The 19,389-nt window shown below is 40.6% G+C and overlaps 1 protein-coding gene across 1 annotated transcript in view; it reads right to left on the bottom strand.

Moving 5' to 3' along the window:
- The window catches only part of CHN1 (chimerin 1), a 90,286-nt gene that overhangs the window by 28,495 nt on the left and 42,402 nt on the right, over positions 1-19,389 (bottom strand). Inside the window, 1 exon segment of the mRNA XM_033167775.1 lies at positions 7,014-7,302. Coding sequence (XP_033023666.1) covers positions 7,014-7,302 — 289 coding nt within the window.

The raw sequence follows: 19,389 nt of genomic DNA, 5'->3' as shown, positions 1-19,389 counted from the left end.
ATCAGCTGAGAAAGGCATTTTTACATCTCAACTGTTCATAGCAAAATACTTGGGAAGTAGGAGTCCAAGTCTTTCCCATTCATTACTTCCCCATTATTCTTTAAGAAAAGCAGTGACTTGAAGTATATATGAACCACTCTCATTTCATGCGCGGTGCACAGATTTTGTACTGTGGTTAATTTGGGTTTGAATAAATCTTAGGGCTGCCATTATTTCAAAAAGTGAAAATCCAGACACAAAAGTTGTTGAGCTTGTTTTAAAGCTCCCCCCCCCAAGGAAATTCACCAAAATATCAACACTTCCGATATAAGCTGCCATATGCCTGGGTTTTCCTGGTCATTTTTTACTGATTTTTGAAAATCCCACCCGGATGCGATTTTCAACAGACGAATCCTGGCTAAGTCTGGGAAATTCTGGACATATGGCACTTTATATTAGGTGTTAACTTTGAGACAATGCAGATGTGTTGTGGCAAGAATCATCTTAGAAAGGCATCTGCATTAGAGTTGGGGAATTTTTTTTAAAGAGAACGCTTGCTATCTGTGGCTTTGATAGTTACTTGTATTAAAACAGTAGTTTTCGCTTTTTAAATCTACTGTCTTGTTAATCAGTGCATGCTTTATTTCATTTTAAAAGAAGTTATTATATCTTGTAGCCCTAGTGAAGAGTTTTCATTTCACACCTGAGTGGGGAATATTTGGTCACAGGAAAAAACCATGGCTGACAGGACAAGCTATTTATGCCGAAATCGGTGGTGGTGGAATAGCTATGAAAGAAGCCTGTTTTCCTGGATCATCATGATCTCCACATAAAATAAATTTTAAAAATGCCACTTGTGCTACAAACTTCCATCAAGCAGCTGTCCCTATGGATCTATTTCTAAGGCAAGGGAATTGAAAAAGTCACTCATGGAGAATAAGGCATGGCTTTGTTTACAGTGGTAAAGCAATGGGTTGTTTCCAAGTAAGTTATACTCAAAAGTAGACCCACTGGAATTAATAGGCACAAGTACCGGTAACATAACTCCATTGATTTCACTTGTTCCCTGAAGCTGCATTGACTGTCTAGGAAAATAAAGTATTTTCCAGTTCAATTACCAGTAGAAATAAGCAAGCTACCAACTTTGCACTTATATAATTAAGACTGCACCTTCCAAGATCCTTGAAACATCATAAATAATTGTAAGTATTAACATAAATCATTTTGATATTTTTCTTCCCTCCCATGGCAAAGAGCATGTTTATATTCTGACATGCTTATTTCTTAGTTGTCAGTTTTCCTTTCCACTGTATTTCTTAAAACCTGATTTATTTTCAATTACACTTTAGGGTCGCATTAGCAGAAAATGATTTCTGGATCCCGGAAAATTAAATCTAGAGAATGCCAATAAAAAGCAGAACAAAAACTACCTGACAGGAAAAGGTCACCCTTTCACTGCTATGATTATGAAAAAGAGATTTTAATCAGAAAAGGTAGTTTTAAACTAATGAATTTCCATTCTCATGTGACTTTCTGCTACAGAAACCAATGGAACACTGTTACAAAGCTTACATAAATTAGTGCCACCTTGATCACTGGCGGGATTTAAAAACAAAACAAAACCCAAAAACAGTCATGCAGACTTAGAAATCACCCACACCTATATCATGCACATGGTTTATGCAGTTATATATTACCCAGGCAAATAACACATCCCAACCAATATGAGATTCAAGTTATTTTGTATGAGAATACTGAATACCTATTCAAATACTGTATATTCGGAACAAAATTTTCCGGGGGAAAGCACTGGGCTACAATTTATATTTGAATATATGGTCTAATCCTACACAGCTGAATTGCCTGTGGACAAGATATACCAGGACAAAGTGTTGCCTGAAAGCCACGAAACCTTATTACACTGTTGTTATGATGATTTTTTTATATTATGCTGTCTATTATGCTTTCTACTGTATTATGTTTTTATTATAGATGCTCCATAAAATGTTTTCTTAATGTTGTACACTGCCCGGGGATGTTTTGATAAAGGGTGTTATACAAACTGAATTGTTGTTGCTTTTAGTAAAATGTCTGTGGTCAATTGCTTCACGTGTACTTCTTTATTTCCTGATGAGACATATTGGGATTCAATTCCATTCTCAACTTATGTTTACAAACTCTCTTGAAGCTGGTCTAGAAAACAACTGGCCTGCCTGAGAGTTAGGTTACAAGGTGTGAACAGGGTTTGGGATGAATGTAAAGTAAGATGACTTTATAGCAGTTCAGAGCTATAATATACTGGGTTGTTTGTATTTCTATTGTGTATTTTGTGTTTTTATATTGTGATTTTCTGTTGTAGCCACCCTCAGACCTGTGGGTATAGGGCGGTATATAAATTTAATTAATAATAATAATAATACAGGACAGTGATATCATGTGGACTTAGGAACTCCAACAAAATAAAGAGCATAGGGAGAACACTGGTATATGTGTAAATGTGAAATAGGGTGTCCTTTTTGTGGAAACTATGGACCAGGGGTCAGCAAACTTTTTCAGCAGGGGGCCGGTCCACTGTCTCTCAGACCTTGTGGGGGGCCGGACTATCTATCTATCTATCTATCTATCTATCTATCTATCTATCTATCTATCTATCTAAATGAACGAATTCCTATGCCCCACAAATAACTCAGAGATGCATTTTAAATAAAAGCACACATTCTATTCAAAACCAGGCAGGCCCCACAAATAACCCAGAGATGCATTTTAAATAAAAGGACACATTCTACTCATGTAAAAATACACTGATTCCCGCACCGTCCGTGGGCCGAATTTAGAAGGCGATTGGGCTGGATCCGGCCCCCGGGCCTTGTTTGCCTACCCATGCTATAGACTCAAGATGCTGCTCCCTAGCTGCACTGGGAAAGCGAAATGGGAGATGCTTATGGGCCTACAAAATAGTAGTATCTAGTCAGATGCAGTAGTTAGTGGTTTATACAGGAATCTGCATAGCAATTCAACCTTGGCCGAATGCCATTCTGGAAAATCAATCTTTTAATTCAAAATGGATTTTTGAAATCCAGCTGCTGTTAAGTAAAACTGCAAATTTAAGACAATCTTCATGAATTTTCAGAAAGCCCAGAAATGCCACAGTGATATATCTCAACACTAATATATATTTACTCATACAATTCTTGATTCTCATACATATAATTTTGTGGATGTCCAGCAAGCAGTACATTAGCCCTTTCTGTGAAAACATCATACCTCCAGCCACAATATTTTGTCGTCTCCATAGGCAATGTGAATGAACTTTTGAGTTTCACTCGATCCTCATGGATGTGAAAGTTAAAAATCTTATCTGACGTATTAATTTTGCAGTTCTTCAGTTCATGTAGCTGATTCAGCTCTGAAGGAATTTGGTGTATTTTGCTACTACAAACATCATTTGTTGCAGATTTAATTGGATGCAAGTTATCCAAACTAGCTGTTCAGAAACTGTAAATGAAAACTGCAGACTGGCCAAAGCGTTTCAAAGTGGCCATTCACCTATCACTAACTAAAATCTCTGCCCAAATAATTTAACACTTTGTCTACTGGAAAATAATTGCAAACCACAATGATATAAATTTTGCTAAAGTCATTCAGTGAAAGATTACACTTGTACTTTGTTAAAATGATTTTGCTGTAGAGCCACTGCCGTTCTAGTGAGTTCACAAAGCTACTTAGCATTTTAAGCTAGAGATATCCTTTTTTTCTTCAGGTAAAAGCACTTTAGAAGCATACATTCTCAGTGTTGTGTGAAATTGAGTCGCTAAACTATCATCTTCCTCCTACAATGACATGACCTAGCCTTGCCAATAGCTATTCCTTTGAAACAATACCTCAAATTGGCAAGAAATCACACGGTGAAATGAAGGATTTTGCCCAATCGTTCTTTTTATAAATAGCAACAGGACAATGAGACACGAGTCAAAGTCCACAATTGCCTTCAAAAGTTAGATCAACGTCCCTCAGTAATGTCAGGGTCCTTCTTTACAAATTCACCTGCAGCAAGGAATTATTGCATGATCTATTATTAAGAGATAGTCATGTCCTAGACTCATGATCCATATGGGTGAAACTGCTTCTGCGGATGATAATTTCCGCCCTGCAATAATCCTGAGACAATGTGGGGGCCAATGTAATGTGTGGGCAGACTCTCACATATTCTCATTACTTACTCACTGCAAGGATGAAAATAACTGACTGATAAGGAGATTTGACAAGTTACCTATGGCTGATGTATCTCCATACTATTCAATGTATATCAGAGGCTAAACCACTGTGTTGCTCTTTTCTCCTGTGGCTTTGTGTTAAGTATTATTTTCCTTTGCTTTCTATTTGTTTTGTCCAATCATTACCTTACAACAATGGTATATGGCTAATTGAGCATACATTGTTCTGGGTCTGTGACTGTATAATAAATGATGCTATTTTATTTTATTTGACTATATATTGTCAAATACTACCTGCAATGAATGTACTACTACAAGAACAGGCTAGCAAATTGCCATTCATATAGGCCAGAATACACACACACACACACACACACACTTGTAACCCCCACAGTGCTTATACTGTACTTTATTTGGAAAAACCCAACTGCGTCATTGCTGGGGATTCTTCAGAAAGGCGTTACTAATGGAATTTATTATTTTGAATGATAACAACAAAAGAATTAGAAGGCACAATATGTCTTGTAGATTTGTAATGATCTTCTGTTTCATTTCAGAGCCTGGGCTGTATTTTTATTTATAATAACCTTTTTCATGTTTTTGGTTATCATAACCATTTTAATATGAGGGGCGGGGGGAGTTTGAAATATCCTTCTAGAGCACCAGGAACCACAGTGCTCTTCAGTAACATTTTAAGTATATATGCCCAGCAAATAGTCATGCTATTTCTGGAGAGTATAAAATTATAGTTTAGCAGGATTGTACTGAAGGCCACAATGCCAAAATATCAAAAGCCCAGGAACAAATTAAGAGTCCAGCTTTAGTAATAGTAATAATAATAATAATAATAACTACTACTCAAAATTCACAAAACTCACAACAGCCTCTTCTGTATTTAATATTTGGACTGTTGCATTAATATTCCTGTTACCATGAAGCTGGCTTCTGTGTTGTGAGCAACACACAGGGGTTTAACAGGATGTTAGTGGCTTTAGGAGTGTCTCCACTCCCATCGTCCAGCCCGGACACTGAGGTCCAGCACGGAAGGCCTTCTGACAGTTCCGTCACTGCGAGAAGTGAGCTTAAAGGGAACCAGGCAGAGGACTTTTCGGTAGTGGCGCCCGCCCTGTGGAATGCCCTCCCATCAGATGTCAAGGAAATACTGTAAAGAACTATCTGACTTTTAGAAGACATCTGAAAGCAGCCCTGATAAGGGATGTTTTTAATGTTGGATGTTTTATCGTGTTTTTAATATTCTGTTGGGAGCCACCCAGAGTGGCTGAGGAAACCCAGCCAGATGGGCGGGGTATAAATAATAAATTATTATTATTATTTAGATGAATAATGAATCAGAAGCCGAAGCAGTGCATTGGATGGATTCTGTTTGTTAGCCAAAGTGGGGGTAAGTACAAGGAGCCCCTATTCCTTGAAACAGATATAGCCCCAAAGATGCCTCTCTCAGTTCCTTGGGAGGCCAAAAATGCTACAGACAGTGTCTGCTAAACATGAAACTAATGTCTCAAGCTTACCATCTATGGGGAGAAGGAGAGCTCCATTGTGACTGACAGGCCAGGCTTGTAATCTGAGGGAATCATATCACCCAAACTCTTCCAATCCCAGAGATTGGGGAAGGAGAGTGAATCCCTTTTAGTTCTCTCTCCTGCTCCCACATAAACTTTAAAAGGTGCCAAGCACAAAACACAACTGGACCAGTCTGTCTGTAATCTGGCAGGCTCCTTACCTAAGAGGGAACTGCCTTTGTGTCTGATATATTTTCAGATCAATTGCCCATAAAACACCAGGAAGGATTAAATAATTCCTTGCTTACCCATCACAAAACTGTAAAGGCTGGTCTTGTGGAAACCACTCTAGTCAGCCTTCTGAAATTTGGCAAGATTAAAATCCTAAGAAGGGGCAGACATGTTTCTAAATTTCATCCAATACTGCCCCCAAACTTTAAAAGTTATCAACTATTTTTTAATTCAAAAACTTTTAAAATGTGCACAAAAATTCCTAAAACCATTTGCCAGTAGTTTGGCAGAGCCAATCCACTCTGGAGGTACTACCAATGCCTGTAAATTTCATCCGCTTCCTTCAAAAGGGGTGGGGTGGGGATTTGTTTTTTTAATTTCTCCGTTGTGAATGTCTTTCCCTGTGAAGTGAATTAGGTCTCTGAGCAAGAGTTGAAGTCTCCAAACTGGGTTGTTTTCCAAAACACCAATTCAGGGTCCAATTCTTCTGATTGTTGCATATCCCTATCCTGTACCCTCTCCTCATTCTCTTTGTTAAAATTTTGTTTAAAATTATAAAAAAAACAAATCAGTGGTTTTTTTTTCATTATAAACAATATTTTTTTTACTGTTAGCATTTACTATATTACAACAAATAGTATATCCTTTGCTCTTAAACTTTCATTACACCCTTGATATAATAATAATAATAATAATAATAATAATAACTATTATTATTAATACCCCATCCATCTGGACTTTCACAGCGAAAAAGTGGAGAAGAATCTTTTTTAAATAACTTATATTTACTGAGTAAGCATACCTTACTTAAGTTACTGAAAGATGGGGGGGGGGGAAGTAATTTGCATTTAAACCCTTGACCAGTAATTTCTCTATTCCTAATACACTGGATGATATACACTTCTCAAATGTTTTTATGCTCTAAAATGCTTATAATTTCTTTAAAAAGTACAGTGTTGTTTCTTTCTTTCATACCCACTATCCTGTACGACAATGTCTTATTTTTCCAAATTGGATTAAGAAATTTGGGAAAGTGTTGGAAGAATAAAATTGTGATTGAGTAACTTACCCTTTTTTCTACTATGTCATTGTCTCCTGAAGACTCTTTGCCATCAAGTGTATCTCTCACAGCCACTGTATGCTTCTTGTTTGTTGGCTCTCTGCTTAAAGTTGTATATCCTATGTGTTCATAAATTGGATTTATGGTCATCTTGGCAATGTATTCGGCTGCCTTGGTTTCAATATAAAGGGTGATCAATCCATCTGTCACCAGGTCGTGGATAGACTCAAAACGTTTCTCTCCAACGAAGTGTTTTCCATCATAGTAAAGTCTGAAGTTTCTGGTTTGATTTCCAAATCTGCCTCAACGGAAGAGAAGAGGTGTATTAGAAAAAACCCAACAACTTCAGCAAGAGAACTTTGCACATAATAAACATTCTCAAACAAACCGAGGCTAGTATATTCTGTGGGTGGTTTGAACGACGAATACAGAATGGTCAGTCTTTGGCTTCAATTTCCAGCTTCAAGGACGGTGTACAAATCAGAACCTCATGGGAGGGGGCAAACCAACCACTGTGGATAGAACACCAAAGATGTGCTTGGCCTTGAAAGACATGCTTTGTCCTCTAGTTACTTAATTATCTTGTGGACAAGCTGAAATTTAAAGCAGCTCAATGCTCAGTTGCTTGCCTATGAAGGAAGAAGTTCTCATCACACAGGATTATCTGTTGCAGAACATTAATACAAAGATCTGATGTCGCTCTGTATCTCTGCACCCTGTTGCCTTTCTGTAGGAAGAGGTCGTTCAGGGCAGTGTCGTGCTCAAGTGCCATCAATGATACCGGGTGGAACTATTGCCAGAAGTATAGCCATGCAGGACGGACTATGCACAAGGCCAAGCATTCTTCATTCGTGGCCAAAGACCAAGGACTAACTTTTCAAGCTTTGCATAAAAGCTGCCTTGTGCCGGGCTTATTAAGTCTGCAGTTCAAGGAAATCTTTGTGGCATAATGGCTCTGCAAGCTGGCGATTGATTCTGCAGCCTAAGTTGGAAATCATGTTCAGAGTAAGCTGAATTCTTGCACTTATGAAACATCCCAACGAAAGAGTGGAATGCAAGGATGCCTGCATTTGAGTCTTAGGTGGATGAAGTCCCTTGGGGACTGTTGTAGGTCTTTAGGCCACAGTCAACACTACTTTTCCTAGAGGATGAAGGCACCCCCACCCAAAACAACAACACATTTGCTGCTGTCAAGTGTCAAGTCACTGACCAGACAGCAGTACCAGCCAGCAGTTTTAGCGGTGTATGAACAAAGTACTTCTTTGGGGGATATAACCTTGAAATGTCCATCAGTCCATATACACTGGAGGTTTTAACCCACAACAGTCAACATCCACCGTAGTGACATGTAGTCCAATTTATGTATTCAGCAGAGGGTGTTCTGGAGAAGACACGCCTGCTTTGACAGATGATGCCTGCTGCTGTCCCAGCAATGAGGGTCAGAACTGGGGATAGCTTATTCATAACACCCCTTAGGTAACTAATGACAAACAAATCTCAAGATGATGATGGCAGCAGTGATGTGTATCTTGTGTAGGACTCCTGTGCCTGTAGCAGTTGGGCAAATAAGTCCTCCTGCAACTGGGCAACAGGAAGCCTTGCCCAAATGAGCGAAATATAGCAAAAGAACACAAAATCTGGCAAAACAAACGGAAGCTGATGAGGAAAGGCAAGAAAAGGAGGGATTCTGAGGAACGTGGTGCTGAAGTTATATTAAACAATACACATTTCTTTAAACCCATTTGAAGCAGAATGACTTTTCAACCCAAATTTCACCATGGTGTGTATCTCTGGCAATACATGGGGAGGGTTAATCCCCCCTTTCAAAAAATGCCATTGAAACCAGTTGAAGGTTTCTCACATATCCAATATTAGGCTTTTATAAAGCCTGGTGATTTTTTTGGAGGGGAGGTGAAGAAGAATGGGTGCTGCTGGCAATATTTGGCTAATATACCCTGTCCTTGCACACTTCCGTTGCATTATAGGAATGGCAATGCTAGCACACCTTACAGGGCTATTATAAGGCTTGAGATACTGCAACGATGTGCTTTGAACACTTGGAATGCATTTTATAAATGCTATAATCCTCCACGGGCAAACAGTCGTCGTTATTAAAATATTGCTTTTCTGTCCTGTGCTTAATGTAACTGTTTTCCACTAGGAAACCTAACCTTTACACATTTTTGCACATCTTGCTAAGTTACACAGAAACACAACGATAACACATACTTTTGTAACAGCTGCTTTTTGTTTATTAAACAGGAAATTGGGTGTATACAATCGCATACTCTCATGTCTTAACAGAGGCTCGCTGGAAATGTTATTCCACGGACGTACAAAATGGGCTTTGACAATGTCATTAGGACACTCTTAATGGAATCCATTGTGCACTTACTTGCAAATAGTAGGCCTAAAATAAATGACTTGGTTGTATTAAAAATGGTTTGGGGTAACTTGTTGGGTCTCTCTCGCTGACCAGCAGCATGCGATCATTTGCACAACCGGGGAGACTGAGCTAAACTGGAAGTACTGTACCGTTCTAGCTTTAAAACCACACAAACATGCACACTTTTGAGAAAGCAGGAGGAGGTCAGGACAATTTTCAAACACTTCTCCAGAGGTTCAGCCACCAGGCTGAGGACCTCTTCTGCCTTTCAGTGTAGTCTGGCAAGAGCATGGGGAAGGGGAAGATGACAGCATATCCTGCCTGCCAGAGCAGCTCCTATTGTCATGCAGCTTGAGTCCCCCCTCCCACCGGTTATTCAGTTTTCACATACCATAACATGAGGGAAGCCTGGGCATCAGAGTGGGGCACTTATTTCCTCAGATTTCCTTTAGAACACTTAGCAGGGACAAATGGTTTTAGTACACAGTGGGCTCTGCTGTGGTGCCACTGAAGGCGTAGTAGGCTGGAGAGGTACAAATCCATGAGTGTTACTTTATAGTACAGCAAGTCTGCAACTTACGTGCATTTAAACTTGTGTGATTCAGGTCCGTTTATACCCCCCACTGTTTAGCCCGGACACTGAGGTCCAGCTCCGAGGGCCTTCTGGCGGTTCCCTCACTGTGAGAAGTGAAGCTGCAGGGAACCAGGCAGAGAGCCTTTTCAGCAGTAGCGCCCTCCCTGTGGAACACCCTTCCATCAGATGTCAAGGAAATAAACAACTATCTGACTTTTAGAACAAAAAAAAAAAAATTCCTTCCAGTAGCACCTTAGAGACCAACTAAGTTTGTTCTTGGTGTGAGCTTTCGTGTGCATGCACACTTTAGAAGACATATGAAGGCAACCCTGCATCAGGAGGTTTTTTAATGTTTTTTTTATATGTGTTGGAAGCAGCCCAGAGTTGCAAAATTATTGTTACTGTTATTGTTATTATTAAGCTTTACACAGGCGGCAAATAGCTGTAGATATAAAACAATTAAAAATGCGGCACGGTTCTGGGATAAAAGAGAATCCCGCCTGCCATAGAACCCAATGTTTGTTTTTGTTTTTTTTTTTACTATATGTGATTTTGACTTTAGGTGTGATTCCCAGAGCGTAATCCCTCATGAATTGTGGGTTTACTGTATTAGATTAAAACAGGGACAAAACAGGTCTCTCTTACACCTGGAGCATTCCTGTCTCTAAAGTTGCATACAGTGGTGCCTTGCAAGACAAAATTAATTTGTTCTGCGAGTGCTGTCGTATAGCGGAAATTTCGTCTTGCGAAGCACAGTCAGAGGAAGCACGGTTTTACGGGATAAAAAACTGCAAAATGTTTTCGTTTTGCAAGTCGCGGCCATAGGGAAATTCGTCTTGCGAGTCACCCTTTCGTTGGCGAATGCCTTTCATCTAGCAAGTTTTTCATCTAGCGAGGCATTCGTCTAGCGAGGCACCACTGTACTTTACAGGAAGCTAGTAAAAAAAGGCACCTCTTTTCCAATGTCACAAGTGACGTTTTGTGGAATTTACAGTATATCATTTTAAAGCACACATTCGTATGATGAATGATAGGGAGCTCAAAATTCAAACAAAACCCTCTTGATGGGATACGGAGCTTCAAAAATTGTTAACCTACCCTGGTCCCAAGTATCTTGTTGAAAGAGCTTCTTGCTTTGCCCACGAGACGCAGCAGACTTTGAACTTATTCTAATTTCAGTGTTGCTTCCAGCAGGAGAGCTGGGAATTTTATTTATTAATCTGAGAGTGGAAAGATTTTGAAAACGTGTAAAACTCTTATTTGAGGTTTAAAGAAGAAAGGCAACTATATGCTAGAGGCTTAGTACCACATGCTCAACTAATGACCACCCGCTTTAGCCTGCTTCATTTTAAGGGGAGTCTTATTTGTGACACAGGTTATGTTCCTTGGGAACATTACAGCAGATGAGGAAAGACATTTAAGAGGGAAGAAAACTGAAGCAAACGTAGTGCCAAACTTGGATTAAGGTTGGACAGGACTCTCTCCATCCCAATGCTTTTCAAGCAGCTTCCTAGCCTAGGAAGGCGGTCACTCCAGTTCATTAAAAATGAGAGTGAATTAGAACATTTTTAAAAAAATGAAACCTCAGTATGATTACTAGTATCAACACTATCTCATTTTCTAATGCAACATTCCCATAGAATTAGGAAGCTGGAATAGGCCCATACCCACCCACATTTCCCCCAACCACAGCCAAGCACCCAAACTTCAGCTATTCAATCCATACCACAGTGTACCAAAAACAGTCTTTGCAGTTGTTTTAAGGCACAGAGATTTGGGGTTTCTACAATTTTGCAAAACAGTGATATGTCCAGTATCACTTCTGAGGACCTCAACTTTTGCAACCCAAATGTTCATAAGGTGAGGTGACTAAAAAAACCACAACAACAAGCAAAATGTAGCCAAGCAACAAATTCAATAGTTACTGGATATTTCTTCAATATGTTGTCCTGTTAGCCCCTTACATTTAAAGTGAAAACAGTGTCTTTATTGCAGAAACAGGTGATCTAAACTACTTTAACATTGTGTGTCAAAGACAGATGATGTTAAGTGTTTGAATGCTGTGAAATTATTTTTGCATGTTAAAGAACTCATAAACAATTACAGAAACACAGTTATCATTTGGGTTTCTGTTTTTGTTTTACTTGAGATGTCCTTGATTTTTTCTTTATCCTTTGTCACATTCGCATAATATACTTCTCCCCAAACACATTAGAAGACCTAATAATGAATAGTTGTAGGTCTGTGACAATTGCTCCCAATTACCAACATATTTCATTGGACTTGAACTCCTGCAGTGGTGGCAAATTATTGGTACTAGTTGTGAACCAATTGTTTTAAATTCCTTTGATAATACCACAAATCCATTGATGGTGCTGGAATTATACGTAGTATAATCTGGGAGACATCATGCAGTGGTACCTTACAAGATACATGCATCTTTTAGAATTGTACATATTGCACATATCAGCACAAGTATGATATAGCAAATTGTGTTAATCTATTTTTCCTTTTCATCATGATTATGGAAAGTCATTTTTTAACACACGCTTCCAGGCTGAGGTCTTGTATCACAAATGAGTCCCCCCCCCCCTTTGTATGCAATTAGTACATCAGCTTCCACTCATTCTGTTTTTTCAGTCAGAGACTCATTGGGATACCCAGCCAGATGGGCAGGGTATAAGTAATAAAATTATTATTATTATCATTATTACCATTTGCTATTCCACACCAATGGGTTAGGCTTGATGGAATATTACTGCGCTGGATTTTATTTATTTATTTGTTTGTTCCTTGATGTCTCTACTTACTCTGTCTAGAGCAGGCACATACGTATTTCTGTACTTACATACTTTTTAAAAAAATGACTCTGACAGCAAATGCTGCCAGCCTCTAATTGTCATGTTTCTAGAAAACATGTGGGGTTTTTTTTGTTAAGGGGGCGATATTCATTTCCAGTCGGTGCCTTAAAAAAAAAAAGAAATAGCAGAGATCTTGAACGAGAGTAATGTTTAGCTATATCAAGCTGCAAAAAATGGCAAAAATGTGATAAATTGGTCTTGCACAAGACCTCCATATTATTTATTTGTTGAGGCTGCAACTCCTGTCTCCAAGGTAATCTGCATTTACTGTGTGGAGATCTTGAGAAAACAACTCCTCCAGACTTGATCATTAAAATATGGCTGTGCTTTCAGCATGAGACAATTAGTTGAAGTAGGTATACTTGCACCATTTGGGATGTAGAAAAGAAAATGGCTAGATTGTGCTCAGGTGAGGAGAGACAGAAGTAGTGACCAAGGGGTGGTGTGTCCTGTTTTGCTGTTTGAGGCAAAACAGGAAGTTTTGCTGCTGCGGCCACCCTCTGTCACCAGCATTGGTGAGATTGCATGAGCTCCACAAAATCTTGCCCCAAATCTGTGTGGAGGCAGTAGGGCAAGCCCTGGAAGGGGGTATTGGTGACCAAGAGTACTAACCAAAATGTGACCACACATGTGACACACCACCCCAAAATATGGATTTTTTTGTGCTAACATGCTTCCATGTGGATATATAATAGGCTCTTTTTATTAACTGGATTTTCCAAGGATGGAAAAATCCAGATTAAACGTAACAAAAGTATGGGCTGCCATTTTGATGACATCAAATGGACCCTGCATAAAACTTGCAAATACCAAACTGCCAAGATTGCATAATAAACTCCCATCTGAAAGCGCCCAGTGTTTTTATTCACTGGCTGTGAGTGCTCAAGTGTCAAAACATTCAAGCGCTGTATACATTAGCTTATCCAAGGAGCCCAGTTGCTTAGGAAGCCGAGCAGTTTGCATATATACTGGCTGCAATTCTTTCTACAAGTTGTAGGAGCAGTACCTGAAAACTCCCGAATGTTCAAAACATGTCAGGGAGATTTCAGCTCCTAAACACTCTCAGATTTGCAAATGACTAAGGGCACAAACCATACAGAAAAGTTTAGTGTGCCACCCACTTCACACATGCAACTGGAAATTACCGGTAGTTAAGGGCAGATTTCCCTTAGTCTTACTTGGAATGGCTAACAACAACAACAACAATAAAATTTTATTATTTATAGCACCACCCATTTGGCTGGGTTTCCCAATTTTTAATTGTTTTATTTTTAGACTGATTGCTTTGATTAAAGGCTCTAATAAAAACTGAGAAGCAATTCTGCTCCTATTGGTGTCACAACAGGGCTTCCTAACCCAGCCGGTGCTGTGAGCCTTCGACATCACTACCTTCCAAACTAACCTAGTAGCAGCAGTGACAAGAGGACCCAGTGGGGCTTTTGGCAGGCCCAAAACACTGTTGGAAGCATGCATGGCAAAGTCCAGAGCCAATTAGGAACCACAAGAAATCAAATTCCCAGGGGGTTCTCGGTGGCAATTAATTTCCCATGGATCCTGGCAAAGGAGGAAGTCATATTTATAGACTATGGGTGGTATTCAACTAACTTTCGGCTCAGGTTATACTCATTGAAATTAATGAAAATGACTAAATTAGATTCATTAATTTCAGTGTTGTTGTTGTTCAGTCGTGTCCGACTCTTCGTGACCCCATGGACCAGAGCACGCCAGGCACGCCTATCCTTCACTGCCTCTCGCAGTTTGGCCAAACTCATGTTAGTAGCTTCGAGAACACTGTCCAACCATCTCATCCTCTGTCGTCCCCTTCTCCTTGTGCCCTCCATCTTTCCCAACATCAGGGTCTTTTCCAGGGAGTCTTAATTTCAGTAGCACTACCCTATATGTGGTATTCCCAAATCTACCCATAAGCCCCAAAAGGTTGAGGACCTCTGGTCTAGAAATATGTCATTAGGAAAAACTAGGACATTATAAGAAAGGAAGGCACAGTATGTAGGGCTCCTAGCAGGGCTGTATTTCATGCCATGTTGACACTGACTCGAGTGTTTCCACAGGGCCAGCCCAATTCAGAAAGGCTAAGAGAGGTCTAAATCCCATAAATTTGCACTTCAATCCCCAAAATGTTGGCATTTGTCACCCATCAGCAGTGAAGAAGTGTGGTAGATTTCCTTCTCCCCAACAGCAGGTTCTTGTGCATGAACTAATAGTTTGTTATCTATATGTGAACCACCACTTCTACATTTGAGTCATGTATGTTATGTTATGTTATGTTATGATCTGATTTGGATTGCTATGCTATTTCTAAAATTTGTCTTCGCTTGCTCATTTTCACATAAGTGATATAGGAAAGGAGCTTTCCATTAGTATTTTTTTTTTAAATACTGCTGAATATTTTAGACAGTAGATGCCTGGCTCTCCTACTGATTAAAACGGTTGACTACTGATTATTTGCATTAATATAGCTATTCCAAATATAATTTTTCTTCCCACACCATCCCCCTAAACTCACAGGGATAAGGGGAGAGAGGGAATGGAAAGTTAAATGAAAGTGAAATAGGATTATATGATCAGTTTTCCAATCAAAATGTTAACTGGAAAACAGAGTCAGTGAAATGTTGTTAGCTTAGAGCTAACAAGAAGTGTTAAACAAGTGTTATGCTGCTAATAAAAATAGGTAGCCTCACCAAATTTATTTACCCCATTAATTCTCTTGACCAGGGTTACATAAACAAAATATGAAGTAGGAGTTTTTAATTACTGCTTCGTGGTATTTGCTCGTAAAATTATTTCAGAGTGTGATGCCCCGTGTGCCATAAACTTTTGAATTTACAGAGAAAGGAAAATAATGTACCAATTAATATTGCTTGTCCGTTCTATATTTTTCTTTTAAACAATACTGAGCAAAACACTGTAAACAAGGGAGATTCCACTTAGTGAGCGTGCAAATAATGGTAATCATCCACATGCACGTATGCCTATAAAATGTTATGTGTGATGTAAAGAGGAAATCCTGTTTTGTTTCTTCAACTTTCAATGTGGTTGCTCCTATTTTGTGGATGTCCACTCTTTGCGCTTTCTGGGAACAACTGAATATGTTTTTGTTTGAACAAGTTTTTCGACTGAATGAAAAGGTCTCTGACTTAGGGGTTCATTCTGAGTTATTTGTAAACGTATCCAGTAGCTTTCTGGAAGTGCTTTTAATAGGATGTTTGCAAATTTGCCTGGGAGACTCATGCAAAGGGCAATAAATCAGCAAAACAGCAGCTACTATTCTCCCAAAGAGAACGGCACACACTTTTTTTTGGTAGCATTTCTGTTTTTTGATTGCCTTTCAAGCCACTGATATTCTATTCAGTTATGCAATCATTCAAAGCACAAATGAAGTACCCCCCCCCAAAAAAATCAAAGTTCAGTTATTTAGTTAAAAAAAAACAGACCTAGTTTTCATTTATGCTAGTATTAGTTTGAAATTTATTCACAGAAATACAAACACCATACTGGAAAGGAAAACTTGCCGAAGGCAATTTCTTTATTTCTCTCTCCACTGACGTCATCCACACATTCAAAATCCTTATTAGGTGTGCAGTTAGGGCAGAAGAATGTAATTGAGTTGCTACTGTAAAAACGACTTCGCTGCTATACCAGTTATTTACTTCATCTTTCATTTATTGCATTTATACTCCACCTCCCCCCCCAAGAGGAACATAGTTCTCCCCCTCCTCCTTTAATCCGCACAACCACCCTGTGAGGTAGGCTAGGCTGAGAGGAAGTGACTGGCCCAAGGTCACACAATGAGCTTCATGGCCAAGGGGGAGGGGTTGAACCCTGGCCTCCCAGGTCCCAGTCCAGCACTCTAACCACTGCGCCGCACTGGCTGTGCTATTATTAGGGCCGTGTGGGGTCAGGTGTCCCAAGTGGTCTGCTGCAAGGGCAAGAGACCAAGTGAATCTGCCAGGTGAGGCCAAAATTCCAGAGTGTTGCATAAATTGCAGAGGGGACAGATGCAGGTGTGTAGTCAGGGCTGGCAGATGGCCAGCCTCAAAAGGGTGGCAGTCCAATGGGAGGCATAGCATAGGAGTCCGTACGGCAAACTCTAGCCAGTTATGTAAGGTCAAACAGTCCCCTGTTACCTTCCCAGCTCATCTGGTCTAGTTGGGCTGATGAGATGAAAGCATCTCATCTCTGTCCATTTTCTGAGTGGCACTACAGCAGAGTAAACAACAAACCTGAGAGCTGCCCCGACGGCACAAAGGGTGAAGTGCTGTGCCTCTGTTGCCAGAGTCTTCCCTATTCAGCTTATCACTGTGGCTCCTTGATGTAATATTTGCCGCAGGGAACTGCTTTTGCCAACACGCTTGCGGCAGCAACAGCTTGTGCTCTGCTTCTAAAGTTATGCAATTTCTGGTACAGTGGTACCTCTAGTTGCGGACACGATCCGTTCCGGGGTGCTGTTCGTACCCCGAAAAGTCCGCAACTAGAGTGGCGCTTCTGCGCAAGCGCGGAGCGCGATAGAGCACTTCTGCGCATGTGCGAAGCGCGCAGAACGCTTCTGGGCATGCGGGTTTGCAAGCTGAAAAGACACAACATGAACCTAACGCAACACGAGGTATGACTGTACTTTGGCTGAATTGAGCACATATACATCTACAGTAAGGTTGTAAAAAAAACAACCCAAATTTCACTGGGAAACAGTGGAAAACCACAACATTGAGAAGATAGGGGGCATTCAAATAAATAATTTTGTGACCAGAACTTCCGCTTCTGCAATGGGACTTCCCCCCTCTCTTCCCTCTGGACATACCCTGTGTCATCACCCTATCTGTTTCAGAGGACTGGGGAAACTGGGAGATCTGATTGGGGGGAGGAGACGGGGAGAACGTTGCTGGGTAGAATGTTCAATTTTTCGCCTTAGTGCTGCATAGATAGATACAAGTTCAGTTGTGGTTTACAGGCAAGAACGGCATAATCACCCTTATGTGAGTGTGGAAAGCATGCAAAAGAAGAATAAAATAGCCAGTTCCCTGTTATCAGATGGCAGCACAGAATGCATTGCTACACATTTAACTCCAGTGAGCTCATTCCTGTAAATGCTTATCAAGATTTAACACTGTGCATTGACAGTGTTTCCCTTTGCAATGCTCCCTGTTCTGCACGGGACAAGAATCTCAGCAGGAATTATTTCCTCAATATTAAAATGCATTACACCCTGCCTCTGAGTATCTTGCCAATAATTGCCGAAGATACAAGAGCAGGTGGAAGTCTGTTGCTAACAGAACAGCTAAGGGTAATCTGGGATTTCTGGCCAAGGGAATACAGAACTGATAATAGAGGACAGATTGTTGGAGGAGGCAGTGGCGGCGGCAAGGAACATAGCAAGAACCATACGGGAAGAAAGAGAGATAACAGTCTGGGGGAGGAAAGAATGGTCCAGGTAATTAATTAACTCTAGGTTATTATGATAAATGCAAGCTAGAGAACTAGCTCCTAGCTAGTTCTCTAGCTTGCATTTATCATAATAACCTAGAGTAAAAGCTGCACTGACAATACAGGATGAAGGAACATTCCCTTCCTCAAGGCCATTTCACAAATTACACAGCAGCAACCCTGGACTTTGTGCACATTCACAGGCAGATGCAGCCTAACAAGTACAGCACTATTCAGGAAAAAGGGTTCATCGTTTTTGCACCTTACATTTGTAGGAGTTTACTTAATGCAGGTGGCACTGTGGATTAAACCACAGAGCCTAGGGCTTGCTGATCAGGTCGGCAGTTTGAATCCCCGCGACGGGGTGAGCTCCCGTTGCTCAGTCCCTGCTCCTGCCCACCTAGCAGTTCGAAAGCATGTCAAAGTGCAAGTAGATAAATAGGCACTGCTCCGGCGGGAAGGTAAGCGGCGTTTCCGTGTGCTGCTCTGGTTCACCAGAAGCGGCTTAGTCATGCTGGCCACATGACCCGGAAGCTGTATGCCGGCTCCATCGGCCAGTAACGCGAGATGAGTGCTGCAACCCCAGAGTCAGACACGACTGGACCTAATGGTCAGGGGTCCCTTTACCTTTACCTTACTTCCAAAATACCATTTTTACACTGGCGTCCTCCCTTTCTTTCATTTCTGTTAGTATTTCATACCTCGGATGCTGCTGATGAGATTGTTGTAAATCACATGTCTGTCTGACTCTTTTGCTGTGTTTTGCCAGAAGATTAAGTGTGCATATACCAGCTGGTATATGTCGCTGAGTACCCTGGAGAAGAAGGGAAATGCCTTTTCCAGTGCTGTGCATACTGGAGGACGCTCAGAGATTCGAGGGCTCGCAGGCACCCCCAGGGTGTTTTTCCGACAATTTCGCGGAGCCACAGGAGCCTCTGCGGCCTACCTGTCTTAGGAGCTAGGAGACAGAAAGGAAAATAAAAGCAGAGGAAGCGGATACAGATAGGAAATGTCTGGGAATCCTAAAGTGTAAACTCAGAGACCCTGGCTTATGTCTCGCAGCAGGACTCAGGATACACCCTGGACCTCAACCGTCCTCTGTTCCCTCCCTGTGTCAAATTAAAG

Source organism: Lacerta agilis, chromosome 1 (genome assembly GCF_009819535.1).
Source record: "Lacerta agilis isolate rLacAgi1 chromosome 1, rLacAgi1.pri, whole genome shotgun sequence".
Classification (NCBI taxonomy): domain Eukaryota; kingdom Metazoa; phylum Chordata; class Lepidosauria; order Squamata; family Lacertidae; genus Lacerta; species Lacerta agilis.
The sequence above is the reverse complement of the archived record's forward strand: the minus strand, read 5'-3'. Positions and strand labels throughout refer to the sequence as shown.